The 15,464-nt window shown below is 40.2% G+C and overlaps 3 protein-coding genes across 4 annotated transcripts in view; 2 read left to right on the plus strand and 1 right to left on the minus strand.

Annotated features, from left to right (window-relative positions):
• gphnb (gephyrin b) overlaps positions 1–10,310 on the plus strand; it is a gene marked incomplete at its 5' end in the record, with an annotated part of 127,483 nt that extends 117,173 nt beyond the window's left edge. For both annotated transcript variants that reach the window (XM_083789817.1, XM_083789818.1), the window contains 9 exons: positions 551–609; positions 1,719–1,872; positions 3,773–3,894; positions 4,036–4,123; positions 6,431–6,504; positions 7,284–7,348; positions 7,493–7,596; positions 8,833–8,929; positions 10,116–10,310. In XM_083789817.1, coding sequence (XP_083645943.1) covers positions 551–609; positions 1,719–1,872; positions 3,773–3,894; positions 4,036–4,123; positions 6,431–6,504; positions 7,284–7,348; positions 7,493–7,596; positions 8,833–8,929; positions 10,116–10,249 — 897 coding nt within the window. In that variant the 3' untranslated portion in view covers positions 10,250–10,310. The remainder of the gene's footprint in view (positions 1–550; positions 610–1,718; positions 1,873–3,772; positions 3,895–4,035; positions 4,124–6,430; positions 6,505–7,283; positions 7,349–7,492; positions 7,597–8,832; positions 8,930–10,115) is intronic.
• The window catches only part of vgll2a (vestigial-like family member 2a), a 436,332-nt gene that overhangs the window by 235,525 nt on the left and 185,343 nt on the right, over positions 1–15,464 (minus strand). The gene's annotated exons all lie outside the window — the stretch shown is intronic.
• LOC310876549 (protein PALS1-like) overlaps positions 13,685–15,464 on the plus strand; it is a 27,936-nt gene continuing 26,156 nt past the window's right edge. Inside the window, exon 1 of the mRNA XM_083790114.1 lies at positions 13,685–13,908. The gene's annotated coding sequence lies outside the window, so the exon portion shown is untranslated. The remainder of the gene's footprint in view (positions 13,909–15,464) is intronic.

Raw genomic sequence — 15,464 nt, forward strand, 5'->3', positions numbered from 1 at the left:
AGACGCTCACACAATCAATCAGTTTAAGCCGGCTCACTCAGGTAGAAATTCCGAGGTTGAGGTCTCTCTCTCCTAACATCTCGAAGTTCATACAAACACTCAATGGAGCTTACAATCTGTGTTCAAAGGTTCTGAGTGTAAACAGCAGGAAACAGCGAACACCTCCGTGTTCACTGTAACTATATTGATTGTTTTCTTAGTGATTATTCTCTCAATTACATTTTTGATTAATTGAATACTGTGAAGTGTGTTTTTGATCATTTGTTTTATTCTTTATATTATCACAAATATCAACGTAAAAAAAGAAACTAGATTTTGAGTAATTGCCGCTAACCCTATTTAATAATTCATCATACGTCAGACTTGCATGAAACTCTAAACTAGTGTTAAACTATATATAAAACTATCCATGATTGATTTTAATAAAATATTGTCAACCTTTTCCATGCAATTATTTGTGAAAATAGCTGCAATCCTAGTTCATCTCTGTGATCACAGCGAACATTTCTGCATTGAATGATGGATGTGACATAATGTTTGTGGTTCTCAGGGCACAGAGGAGCTGGAGGTACGGATCCTAGTCCAAGCACGCCCAGGACAGGACATCAGGTCAGTGCAGCTGCTTTTACAACTTGTTGTATACCTAGTGAGGCACACCAAAGGTCAAGCCAAAATCTCAATGCACACTTACTGTATATTCTGTATATCTGTGCAAAAATATTGTTGCTGTCGGGCAGCAACCTCTTGATGATACTGATCTGCTGCATTTGCTATTATTGAATTTGAGTCTTGAAAGGTACAGTAACAGTTTTGGACATACGTACATGTATGAGGTTTCCACCCAATGATATTCTTATTCGTGCAAAATACCATGTGTAAATGATTATTTTTATTTACTTCATAACTTTAACCACTTAAGCCCTACACTAAGCCTCATACTTTGGGGTTTGGGGTTTTTATGCTATTTTTGAAAATGTGGGGGAAACTATTAAAAATAAAACATATAGAAAGTCTTTCCTATAATGACATACCCAAAATAGGGATGCCAGTTTGAAAATGGATACATATATTTGCCTTTTATGGGGAAATGCACTGATATTGTAAATTAAAAGATAATTCATAACTTTTTGTGTAAGTGTATACAGTATATTGCAATAATAATGTGTCGTCGTCGTCACAAAATCCAAAGGCCTGGATTATCACAGCACGCCAGTGTACCTTGAAACATTGTTTAGGAACCACTGGGTTAGTGTGTTGGTGTCCTGGATTCTACTAGACTTCAGAATCAGTGTCAAAGACAAAGCAAAATACAAACTGCAAATAATGTGGTTATGAAAACAAATAATATTCACGTATGAATATTTCTGTCAAAGCTTTTGCTTCTTCTCATGCATGTTAGATATTGACTGAGAAACAATCCATAACCTGAGAAGGTCCAGCTTTGTTTGGACTGTAATACTAAATAATAATTAAATTGTAGTGACCACTTATCCTCTTGTAAAAAAACATTTTACTCCATTTGTGCCACTTTCATGGGCAGACTGAAATGATAAGACGCTTGCATTGTTTGAAGAATAGAATGGTTGGTTCAAGTTTCAAACTTAAAGATGTTTATCGTCTTCCTTTACAAAGATGCAAAAGAACAATTGAACTAGACTTGTAAGCTATAAAATAAATATATCAGGCTGTAACCGTCCATCTCTCTCGCCCCGCCCCAGGCCTATCGGTCATGACATTAAGCGTGGGGAGTGCGTGCTGGCCAAAGGAACGCACATGGGTCCGTCTGAGATCGGTCTCCTCGCCACAGTAGGAGTCACAGAGGTGGAGGTTCAGAAGTTCCCTGTGGTGGCTGTCATGTCCACAGGCAACGAGGTGAGAGACCACCGTAGCAATACTGAATAATTATGCATTCCAAACACCTTTATTTTTATTTAGTTTAATAACAATGACGATCATATCCCATGAGATTTAACGTTTTACATTCCTGCTTTTCAAGCCAAGGTGTTTTCAAATAATGGATGTATCATTGCTATATTTGGAGCCTTTTTTATTCAACATAATTTGCAGGTTTAGATGGCCAGAATTAATGTTCATTGATATCATCTAATTTTTAGCTTTAGCAAAACCAGGCTTTTTCAATCCTGGTCTTTACAGCCTGGTTTATTCCGTTCCACTAAAGCCAAGCGAGGCTCAGAATTGGCGGATTTGGATAGCCGGGATCAGCAAGCCTAGCTTAATAGACAGTCTGGCTTTTTGTCTCTAGACCCATTATGTGGATCACAGATTTACTGATCCTTCTTCTTCATGGGGTATTAAGGCAGTTTGCATCCTTAATAGTTGCATTACAGCCCCCTTCTGTATATATCATTATCTTTACTAATCTATTCAAGACTTACTGATACAAGGACTTAAGCTTCTAAAATAAATACTGCTGCTGTAATTAAAGAGAGAACATACTCTCAATAGTGGATATACTGAATGATTAACTACCCCTAAAATATAGTTTACATTTTACTACTACTATTAACTTAAAACAGAATTCTGAATATTGTAAGCATAATGATAGTGTCGCATTGTGATATTTGGCCATAACTCCCTCCTCTGAGGGAGCAACCTTTGGGGAAGGGGGTTGTTGTCCAGACAGGGGCCAGACTGGTGAGGGTCATGGGTTCATGTAGCATGCCAAAGTTTGTGCTATTGCCATTGAGAATGCATTGGGCGTTTAAGTTAAATAACTCAGAAACTACACAACATTTCAAAGTAAAAAGTTCCAGCATGTGTCTCCACAGTAAGCTGAATTTTACAAAGTGTGAATGGAGTTTCTAGGTGAAAGTGATTTTTTGAAGTGCCACTATCTGCCTATAAATTTTAAAGCACTACATTTCTAAAACTATGAAACATTTCAAAGATTCCTTTTTAGGCACACATGTCCACCGTAGGATGAACCTAAATAGGTTTGAATGGGGTTTCTAGGTGTAAGTATGTAGGACTAGTAGTGGGTGAAACGTTACAATGGTAATATGTTGTAAAACAATGAGTAATGGTAATATTTAGTGGTTTTCACTTTTACAAAAAATAAATAAAATAATATAATATAATATAATAATTATTCTTAACCATGCACTTGCACGACAGCAAACCTATTAATGGGGAACATTCACCAAAAGCAGCTGATCTACAAGCTCACAAGCTGTCATGATGTTGTGCAGCCTATATATTTTGGTTATTTGATTTTATATAGTGCTTAAATTAGTCCTTTAATGCAGACCGATACAAATAAGGCAACATAAACCCATAATAATTGAACAAATCTGGAAAACATCATTGGTTTGTGATCAGTTTGACTGCTTAATGAACAGTAAAGACATCAGGATTAGGTTAAACCTGGCTGTTAGCCTGGTCCGGAGCAGGCTAAATCCAAAGCATTAGTTTCCATGGTAACTAATGTAGCATCACTTTCACAGGTTTCACAGGTTAACTGGTTAAATTAATCTGGCAAGATTAACCAGCTTTCATGAAACCGGTTAATTGCTGATCCAGGATATATTAAGCCAGGATATGTGTTAAAACCCGGCTTAATCTCTAATCCAAGTTTCGTGAAACAGGCCCCTGGAAGCCAGTCAAAAACAATACACTGGAAGCCAGTCAAAAACAATACACTCATGATTATTATAATTAACCCAGATTTTGTATAGCCCCTGAACTAGCGTCCAAAGTGATAGAGTATGCGGAGTGGATACATATCTATTTTCTCTTTTGTCCTTTGTGCTAGCTGCTAAACCCAGAGGATGACCTCCACCCTGGGAAGATCCGGGACAGCAATCGCTCCACCTTGCTCGCCACCATCCAGGAGCACGGCTACCCCACCATCAACCTGGGCATTGTGGGAGACAAGTATGCATTCCTACTATAGTGCAGCTCCTGTTCCTAGTGTGTACACAGTCTATCCTGTTCCCTCCATTCCCAAACGTGCCCTCTTATGTTCCGTGCGTGTGCGTGTGTGCGTGCGTGCGTGCGTGCGTGTCCATCCTACAGCCCTGATGACCTCCTCAACGCTCTGAATGAAGGGATCAGCCGTGCTGATGTCATCATCACCTCAGGAGGAGTGTCCATGGGAGAGAAGGTATTCAGTATTTTATCCATGACGTGAACGCCCCCTCCAGAGATACTTCTGGATCCTACTTTTATGTCGCTTTTGTGTCCCCATAGAGTTATACTGTGACTCTCCGTCGGACTAAATCTGAGACGAAAACAACCACGAAAGTCTCATTTTACCGCTTTCCTCGCAACAACAAAGCTGCTGCTCTCCCAAATCTGGCTGTGACAGGCCGTCTGCCCCACACGGAATACTATCGCCATTTTATTTCATTGTGTCAACTAAATCCTCATTAATTGCAAACTAGATTCAACATACTCAAGCCTGCACACATTCTAAATATGCCCCCGAAATATTGTACTGAGCAAATGGACTGTTACCACCTTCAATAATAATGATAATAATAGTCTTTATTGTCTCCACATTATATATTTTCTTTGTCATGGACACTTGTACAAAACATTAATAATTATACTCGAGTTGGAAGCATTAAGACCCATTTTAACCCTCAATCCTTTCTGAAAAATAACATCATTGTAAAAAGATTCACGCATTTAGATATTCTATTTACAATGAGAAGCGGACGGGAGCCACTGGTGCCACTTGGACCCGGACGTAACGTAGCACTACAAAATGAAGTCAGATTCATTTTACTGAATTGTAATTACTAGCCCTTACCCGTTGTGAGATATTTGCCCCCCCCCCCTTGTGGCCGTGGGGGGTACTGCGCCCGGGTGCGTTTGTAATTGACTAATAAATTCATTAATAATCATTAATGTGTCAAATCGAAAGGTGTGATTGGTCGGGAGTGATTGGTGCAAGCAGTAAGGAGCTACGGCGGTGTTTCTGACACACAGACAGACAGACATTGTTAGAATTATAGTATGATGATGATGATGATGATGATGATTATAGTATGATGAAGGATGATGATAGTATGATGACTGTAATGACAGACACACACCCACAGACAGCCCTGTGCTTTGCTGACACACTCTGGTAGAAGTGAGGAACTTCAGCAGTGATTACTCATGTATAGTGTCTGCAGTGTGCACTTGTATTTTGTAGTGCCCCAACACTTAAAACACAAAGGAAAGGCTGCCTTTATTTGACTGATGTAGTACGTTTCCCTTTTCTTTCCTTTTTTCACATGATTTTATTAAAAGTTTGGCAACTTATACAATCATACTGTCATTACAATTCTTATAGCATAAATACAAATAGAAAATATACATAGAGTATACGGTAAACAGGAGTACAGAATTCAAATAGCTCAAGATATAAAACAATTAAATATGGTCAGTGGTGAGTATGAGGAGTATGTAAAGGAATATGCATGTGGGCTATAGGATAGCCTGGCTAATAAGCCAAACTCATATCCGCCGGCAGGCAAAGAAAAATGTGCCAGCGGCTGATTTGCGTCTGGCTTTAGGCTAACTATAGACTGACACCACGCTAGACAGGAACGCCCACAAATGTGAAATGTCACATCCGGTTTTAGCCCGGGGTAAGAATTTTCTATGGCTGTCAATGCAACTTGGTCCAATCCTTAATCACATACGGACAAACATCTATGCCGATAATATCTAACTTGCGGAGGTAGCGTGCCTTGTCCACGGGCAACAGATCTTTTTTTTTTTTGATCAAAGTTTTTTTATTAATGTTCACACGAAAATATTATACAACATTTTTCGAACATTTTTTCCCCCCCTTTTTTCCCTCCCCTCCCCCCAGAGTTCCCGCTCTGAAAGAGCCACAACCCCGGTATCTTGCACCATATGAAATAAAAGGCACATACAAATATACATAGACATAATAGAAGACTGGGCAACAGATCTTTAAACGTATGGCATTGCAAATAGGTTTGATAATCGCTACTCTGCACAATATTGTTTTGGAAACGCCGCAAATTGCATTGCAGTGAACGAGAGCAAATCACAACTTCCCCCGGGGGTGGGCGGAGTCACAGCTTTACGCCCTGAATACGCGCCGTGGTGTCAGTCTATAGGAGGGATTGGAGGTGATTTAACAGTGGTGTATGTTTCACAGTATGTTACTGAGGTGTAGAATGATGTGAGTGGTCTTGTTGTATTCATTCATAGCCATAATAGAACTCTACTTAACTGCGGATTCATTTTAAGCCTGCTGTTAGTAGTACATTAAGTTCATTATCTTTCTTTCTGTCTGTTGTTGTCGTATCTGTTGAGCTGTAAAACCTTGGGTTGCACGGCTACAGTGCCTGACCATGATATTAGTCCAAATATTGTCAATCGTCTTTTTCTATGGCTTCTGGGGTCAAGACCGCTCATATGTGATTGTTTTTTATTCTTCCAGGACTATCTGAAACAGGTGCTGGATATTGATCTTCACGCTCAAATACACTTTGGCCGGGTTTTCATGAAACCAGGGTAAGAAAATTAACTACGACAATTCACAATAAGTTCATAACAAAGAACACCACATCAATAAATAAGAGTTCATGGAATAAATAAATAAAAACATAACATGTAATATGTATCTTAAGAAGTGCTTTGGGTACAAAGGGATTCTTTACAGTGAGGCATTATTGGAAAATTGCCCCTGACAGGGGTATATTTTCTCTTTCTTTTTATATTTTTTGGGGGTATTTATTTTTACCTTTATTGGAAGCAGCAGTGGAGACTGGAGAGATAAAGGAAATGCAGAGAGAGAATAAAGGGGTGACACTCAGCAAATTGTCTGCCTATGTGGTATCATATGCTGCTTAACCACTCTCGACTATTGGGTCGCTCAGAAGCTTATTTTCTAATTATGACAGCCTCATATTATTCTGCTTATTAGACAGCAAGGTATGAATATAATCAACAACAGTCCCTATATTATATTTGCATGCTAATTATGATTATTGTATATATCGTTGCTGTTGAGCAGAAACCTAGTATCTCCATATTGTAACATGTTATGTTTTTTCATAAATGAATGCCCTACTCGATCATACAACATCACACAAAAGCATAACAAGTAGCAGATCTGCACGCTCAACACGCAAAGCGACACATTTTTTCTTTTGAGCTTGTAAAACAGCTACTTTAGCTGTTTAGAAAGAGTTACAAGACTCTCTTTGATCTTGCCGTGACACATTATTTCAGCATATTTTCATAGTGCAGAAACAAATAAAAAATGAATTTCTTCTCTTTTTCTTTTTCAGTCTACCAACAACATTTGCCACCTTGGACATGGATGGTGCTCGCAAACTTATCTTTGCCCTCCCAGGTAGTGTGTGAAGTTGAGAGAAAGAGCAAATATATCCGTCTGCTTCCGAAGAGAGGTTATTCACCCATTGTTCTCTCCTCACTCTCCATTTCTCTCTCTCTCTCTCTGTCTATCTCTCCATCTCTACGTGTCCGTTTGTGCCAGGTAATCCCGTGTCCGCTGTTGTCACCTGTAACCTCTTTGTCATCCCTGCTCTGAGGAAAATGCAGGGGATTCTGGACCCAAGGCCCACCATTATCAAAGCGAGGGTAGGCCCGCAGAAATGATCACCACGTGCCATACAAAACACAAAGTCAAAATGTGATGTATGTTTGGAAAACGATGATCCTGATTTAAGGTTGGAGAAGAGAGTAGAGCCAGCATTCCTGTATGCACACCTTTATTTGACAACGGTTGACAAAGGTGTACATATGGGGTTTGTAGTGTGTGGGCTCCTCTTCTCTTTTATCTTCTCTGCTGACATTTGCTTTTTTTAGGTGACCCGCTATGACCTGTTCTGCCTCTGAAGCTTGGCAAGTAATTCAAAAAGGGGTAGATTTTATTCTGAGAGAAATGTGTGATCATTGTGCGGCGTGCGCTATATGACACCTTGACTTTCTCTCCAAGAACAACAGACCCTTTCTTTTCTGACAAGTAGCAAATTCTGAGAAAACTAGAGATGAGATAAAGGAGTGATGCAAGAGGGAATATGAAATTATTGGACATCTGTTTTGACATCAAAGTGCATATTTGTACATGCATGAGCCTATGGTATTTAAACTCTAAAACAAATGTACAAGCTGCTCCTCTCCATCTCAGGTTATATACAGTACAAGGAGCTTGACAAGAGAAGATGTCATGATTGTCATATCCTCTTAGTCATATCCTCTTAACACATGTATAGTTTAACCTTCATTCCTTCAACCACATCTCCAGTTAATTATATTATATTGTTACATTCCCGTTTTTCACAGGAAATGTCAGTCATGACATCTGGTCCAACCTCCATGGCGCTATCCATGATACTGTGATACTTCTTCATTAGAATTTTTTATTGGAGGAGGTAGAGGACTAATATTGAGCCATTACTGCCACTTAGTGGTGAGATTGATGGCTTTGAAAGTAGGCATTGCCAGATGCAGTAATATCTCTCAGATCTGGTGGTAATAAGACCCAGGTCAAATTCTATTGGCATAATGTTTCTCACAATTGAGAGGAAAGCATTAATCAATTTAACACACTTTTTCTTTCGTTGACTTCTTGACATTATCTAAATATATTAAAGCCACTCATCTAGTATTCCTAGTACTGTAGCAAAAAACGGCATGACTTTCCAGGTAGCCATATGCAATGTAAGAAAAGTCAATACTTCCCAAGTCCAGTGTAAAAGGAGATAATTTCAATCAAGTTCAATAGCTATTGCCGCAAGGCGCAGATGTACACATGGTGAAATTTCTACACGTCATAAGGACTCATGAAACCCATCCGTTATGATTTCTTTGCAGTTGTCTTGTGATGTGAAGCTAGACCCTCGCCCTGAATACCACCGCTGCATTCTGACATGGCATCACCAGGAGCCTCTGCCGTGGGCACAGAGCACAGGTACTCACGCAGGATCAATGCACTTTCATTAACAATTTTAGGCATTTAACAGTATAAAATAAATAGTCACATATGTAGAGTGCAAAGAGAATAATTGTGATTCAAATAAACTATTATACCAGGTAATCTTAGCATCTGTCTAAACAATATGCTAAACATTTTTATTTGTGGTCAGGCAAAACAAATAAATAACAAACAAATGGACAAATAACCAACATCTGTATAAGGAGAGAGGATTGCTACATTACCCTTGTGTCACCAAAGTCTATCAAACAGCATTGAATGCTCGATTCAGATTGAAAGGTTAAGGCATTCTGTGGTCTGTTATTTCTGAACAACAGACTGTTGCTCTGCCTCTGGCTATATAGTGTTTTCATTGCTATGTTTGAATACAGTGTTAATCATAGCATCTAATGGACTATTTTTTTTTTCAGCGGAAGCTTGTAAGCTATTAATAAAATCACTTTTAATTTGATTTTTTGTTATATATATTATTGATTTGGTAACCAGCACGGGGGTCCTATTTACACTTTGAGGAGCACTATGAAATTACCCGAAATCTGTTGAGCTTCTAACCCTGAGAGTGTGCAACCGTAACCAATTGGACAATTACTGGTCCAATTGGTTACATTTTCGTAAACTGAGTTACATTAACACTGAGGATGTGTGTCCTATGTGTGGTGTACATTTCTCTGATTGGCATGGCATTGGCAAAACACTAACAGGATCCATTTTTGTCCTTTCCGCATGGATATACAAGCTCATAGTTCTACGAGCTTGTACAAAGAGATTGAAAGGTGAAAGTGATCAATATATTATAAGCAACAACAATAAGCAAGACTTTCATAAAGACAAAGCAAAATACTGTAGACAGAAAATTGAAATGAAATTAAAAAAAGACAAGACAAGAAAAAACAAAAATGAAGGGAAACAACCTAAAGCGATTTTCTTTTTACTCCAATCTTTGCTTCTGGGGGTATATTTTGGAGATGGGGGTCGGCGGCCAAATACATGGGTTGTCCTTAACAGGAAAACGTTTGAGCACCACTGATATATACTGTAGCAACATAAGCTTTTCAGAAAACTGCTTAGAAGACATTTTGTACAATCTGGTCCCCAGGTCTTAGCGAGTTAATTCATGCTTCCATCTTCACCACCTATCTATCCTATCCCCGTCCCTATGCAGGGAACCAGGTGAGCAGTAGGCTGATGAGCATGCGCAGTGCTAACGGGCTCCTGATGCTACCTCCAAAAACAGAGCAATACGTGGAGCTGCACAAGGGCGAGGTGGTGGACGTCATGGTAATCGGACGGCTATGATGTCATCGTCGAGGGATCGGAGAGTTGGCTTCACATAGGAGAGGGTTGGAATGGGTTCACACGGTGCATGTCCACATATCATTGACTATTCTGTAATATGCAACGGCACAGCTAGTTTTTATTGATTTGGATAAACGTTGAGGTATTAGTCAACATCTTGATCACAACCTAGATACATATGGGGGGAAAAAACTAATTTAAAAAAAGAGTATAGTATTTCAAACAAAGAAAAATATAACTTTTAATGAAAAAAAAATCTAATTATAAAAAGAGATTTATTCTGTAATATATTATTATGATTATTCTTATTATTATTATCATTATTATTCTTATTATCATTATTATATTAAGGCAACTTCATTCCTTTCATTGCAATTGCTTTGTGTGTTCAATGCTAGACCTTATCTATAGCAGTAGCATTTTAATAGACAGCTGTAGGTGCCTGCCAGGACAACAAAAAAAAGAATTTATAATTTTCTCATCTTTAGTGGAAAAAATAATATTTATTTTTATTTATTTATTTATTTATTTTAATGAAGAAAACTTTGAGGAGGACTCGGGATTCCCACGCTGCTTGGCTAAAGAGGAAGGCGGGTGGGCGTGGGGGGGGCACCTCTAAGCCACTTACTCCTCTTTTTGAGCACCCTGTCAAGGTGACACTTCAGTTTTTCTCTCATTAGTATGCATCATAATGGCTTTCACACCGAGCTTTGCTTGTTGTTTATCTTGTGAGTCTTGTTTATGTGCGCAGTGCCAAAATGCCTGGGCAGGGGAGAGGTGGTGCTAGGAGAAGATGTGGGCATGCACGCCCCGGTCCGCCGAGACCCGGCGGGGTCATGCACGGCCACGCAGTGAGCGTGCATGTCACCCACACAGGGGGCTCGGTGGGCTGGAGCGGCTCCAATCTGCCCTATAGACCCTGAGGGTGGGCATGCCCCAGTCCGCCCGAGACCCTGTGGGCGGGCACGCTCCAGTCTGCCCAGACCCTGAAGCTTCCTAAATGCTCGATTCATACTCCTGTCGTGCTATGGCGGCGCTCGCCGAAAACGGTGCAGATGTGAGCTTGCAGATCGGCTGTTTTTATGGCGAGCGATGCCATCGTACGGCGAAGTATATGTTGGGCTTTATATTCACGGTGACCGGGTGTAAAACTTTCGCCCCCGACCCCAACCCCCCCCCCCCCCCCCCCCCCACTCAACACCCAGGGGCAAGAGCCAAACCTGGGAAAATAATATTTTATTTGATCAACTACTGAAAATGAATAGAAAAAAAAGAAACAGCTTCTTTAAGTGCTGACAGCCTTTTTAACCAACTTCACAAAAATGTACAGAAAAAAAATATGAACCATATTGTACAGATATATGTGACCAGCACTCCTAAGGAAATTATTAAGCAATGAGGAGACATTGAACAACGCTGTACTATAACATTTTCTGTAATGATATGAAACTGATGAAAGACACTAAGATAATAAAAAATCCTTGATCATTATGTAAAAAAGAAAAAAAAAGTTCTTGTTGGTTTTCCTTTTTTAATAAAATATATCAAAAAGAAAAGCAGTGATTTTGTTCTTTGGTGCATCAGTCATAATGGTTGAAATGGGTATGAGCTTGGTTTAACCAAGCTATTTGGTATAAGTAATGTGTTGCAACGCCTGGCTGTGAACTTGTTGTATAGAGCTATATTTCTGTAGATTATTCTGACATGCCTCAGCTCACACTGAAATTTGTCTTGCGGTTCATGTCATGTGGTTAACAATCGGATGCATCCATACATGCATACATACACTATATGCTACATTTGCACACCTATGAGGTTATTTCAATTTACATTACACTATTTATTGCTTATAACTTCCATTACCTCACTTGCATTATACTTTGTATTATATGTAGGACATTGTTGACACAGTCTGGCAGAGACAGCCACACCAACATTTCACTGTACGTACGTACATACATACATACATACATACAAGGCCGCTTGGGAAATGTAAGGTTCCCAGCTCCATCCCAGGCTCCCCCACAGTTGGTGCCAAAGTGTCCTTGAGCAAGACACTGAACCCCTAATTGCTCCCGATGTGCAGCTTAGTGCCTTGCATGGTTTCCCCTGCCATCTGTGTATGAATGAATGTGTTAATATACTAATGCACGTTGTAAAGCATTTGGATAAAGGCCTATATACATGCACCATTTATATATTTTATTTTTAAACAGTGCTCTTTCCTATAAGGATCCAACATGCGTGCACAGGACAGGGCCTTAATGAGGAATAGAGGTTAAGCGCAGAAGGTTTCAGAGAGGATTACGCTCAGAGAAAATACAGGAGGAAAAAGGCTTCTGGAAGCTTTGGTGAAGATGCTGCCTGAGATTTAAGCAGCTTCCGTTCTGCTCTGCCAGGTGAAATGACAGAATATATCCCATTAAATTGGAGATGATGAAATAGCCATAGTCATGGTGACAAGCATCTATTCAGTTAGGCTACAGTGAATAAAATGGGATCAGGATGTTCTAAAAAGGCAAAAAATATAAACTCCTTCGAATGAAACGCAATGTGTGTGTGTGTGTGTGTGTGTGTGTGTGTGTGTGTGTGTGTGTGTGTGTGTGTGTGTGTGTGTGTGCAGCACCGACATGCATTTATTTGTTTTCTATGCTGACTTGTCCATAGGCTATATAGGCTAATTGGACTAAAATATGGAATGCCCTAACAGCCATCAAAATGTGTGACTCCTATACCCTCCTTCAAAACGGCTATAAAAGTATTTAGGTGCCATCCAGACGATGATGCAAAAAAAAAGGAAAAGAAGAGTAGGATATGCTTTCTTGTATAGATTGTATGTCTTTGGGCCTATTATGTGTTGATGAGTTGAACACTTATAGGACCACAATGGAAACAAGCCCTCAGGGCTTTTTGTGTTATCCTTTAAGCATATTATTGTATAATGTGTCTCTGTACTTTTTGCAAATTGTTCATACAATATTCAATCAATCAATGTATATTGATATTACTTATTTTTGTTGGAACAGACCACTGAGACCAGTGCTTCTCAAACGGGGTCCCCCCTCAATGAAGCCATATGGGACAGGGGTTCCAGGCCAGGGGCTCCCCAGCAAAATGTGTTTAATAAAGCATCAAAATAAAAAAATTCAAACCTTCCCCTGTCTAGATTATTTGAAAATAGACGATCTACAAGCTCACAAGGCGATGTGTTGTGACGAACGGTATTTCAGTGGGGTCAGGAGTCAGGACAGGTCACATCAATCAAGAGTGTACGGAAAAAAAATCAGTTTATTTATTTATTTATTATTATAAATAAATACTCCAGCTGACCACTATCGTATGCTGTGGCGCTGTGGAGCCACAGAGTTGCCAAGGAGATGACTCAAACTCCAGGCGCAGTTTACCGCAATTGTTTGAGCTGTCCCGACGGTCCCTCTCTACCAACTCAAAGAAGAAAGAGGCTAAACCACACGGTCGGTCATGTGAGAGTCGAGAGAGGGGGAGAGAGAGAGAGAGAGAGAGAGAGAGAGGTAGCGGTATTATGCTACCATTCTTCTGCTGGTGAAAATAAAAATAAAAAAAACACAAAAGAAACATCGGAAAACACAGGAAGAAGAATGCCTGCTACTTCTCCAAAGCCAGTCAGCTCCCTTTGAGCGGTGAGTAATGTGCTCTGCTAGGTCTGCCCGACGTCTTGGCTATTATAGCTAAGTACGCAGTAACTTGTTTATTTTAGTAAACAAAGTAGTTTTGCTGTGCCTTATCGGTTATCATGCTAGGAATGCAGCTGGATCACTTTGTAAGTGCGGGTCCAAATGAAATGGTCCAAAGTTAAACAGGCTAAACCTGCTGCTGCTGCGTGTTGATACTCTGCATCTCCTAACAGTGAATGGGTACATTGTTCCTCTGACTCTACAGTAGTAGAGCATCAGATCAGTGATAGGCCTATAGTCTTTTCTGACTGTCGGAGTTATGTTCTGCTGAAACAACTCTGCCATTGAAGTCTGTCTGACCCTGGGCTGTAAAACCAGCAGCTAACTGGGTCGACTTAACGAATGAGGACAGTTTCTGATTTCCCCCTCTTGACGTACATTTATTTAATTATATCCAACAGCAGGTGTTTATAACTGTGGCTCAGCTACACCACCAAAGATGGAGCAACACTACAACAAGTGTTGCTGCCTGTGTGTGTTATGGTTGTTGTTGTTGGCAGTGCTGCAGTGAAGAGGAGGGTTTAATCCACACCCAAAAATGTGTTCTTCCAGATTGGTTTCCCCAGAGGAAACACTCAATTAATTTGTACCCCAGTTCCTCTCTTGGTCTCGGACCAAGTACTTCTTTGTCAATCAGCCTGAGCCAGCAAATGTGTAGCAAATTCTAAAACTAGCATGTTTTAACGTGGACAGCTGGTGGTGTACTAATGGGACAGCTTGAGAGTAACTGGGCAAATTGGGATAATATTAAAAATAGTAGTGCACATGTTTAAAATCCCCATGATGAAGTGTGTGTGTGTGTGTGTGTGTGTGTGTGTGTGTGTGTGTGTGTGTGTGTGTGTGTGTGTGTGCGTGCGTGCGTGCGTGCGTGCACACCTTCATTATTGTACCACGTATGCCATGTCTCCATTCATCTTCATTGTGCTCAGGTAGATCTGTCCCTGGCTGTGCTGTGTGGCTGCCACTGAGCCCACGTAGAGCTCTGCAGATCTCAGGCCTAATTAAGCCCACATGAACAGATGGCCCACTGGCTGTCTGTCTCTGCTGTTTGTCAGCCATGCACCAGCCACTCTAAACGGAGCTAAACACTACTGTAGGGGGCTTGGAGCCTTGGACCAGGGGCTGTGCTGCCGGGGATAGACCTGCCAGACCTAATTAGCTATTGCGGAAGGTCGTGAGAAGGGGGGGTGGGGGGGATCTACATGCTATTATGTGGACACTAGTGGTTTTTTGATTGATTGAAATATTTATTAACAGTTTGTAGAATTTACAGTACATTTTAAGAACAAACTCAATACAAAGACTGTTAACCCATTCTGAACGGGCACCCATTTTGGTGTTAGCATCATGTTATGCTTTAGCTATTGAAAAATAGCAGATCTACAAGCTCATATCGCGCCACTTTTTTTTATTTTATCGAAGAGCGACTGACATTTTTAGAAACTGATCTCAGGTCAGAATGGGTTCGTCAGACCCGTGTGTGTCCAGTGGAAACCTCGTAT

This window comes from Protomyctophum parallelum, assembly GCF_964188405.1.
Source record: "Protomyctophum parallelum genome assembly, chromosome: 19".
Taxonomy (NCBI): domain Eukaryota; kingdom Metazoa; phylum Chordata; class Actinopteri; order Myctophiformes; family Myctophidae; genus Protomyctophum; species Protomyctophum parallelum.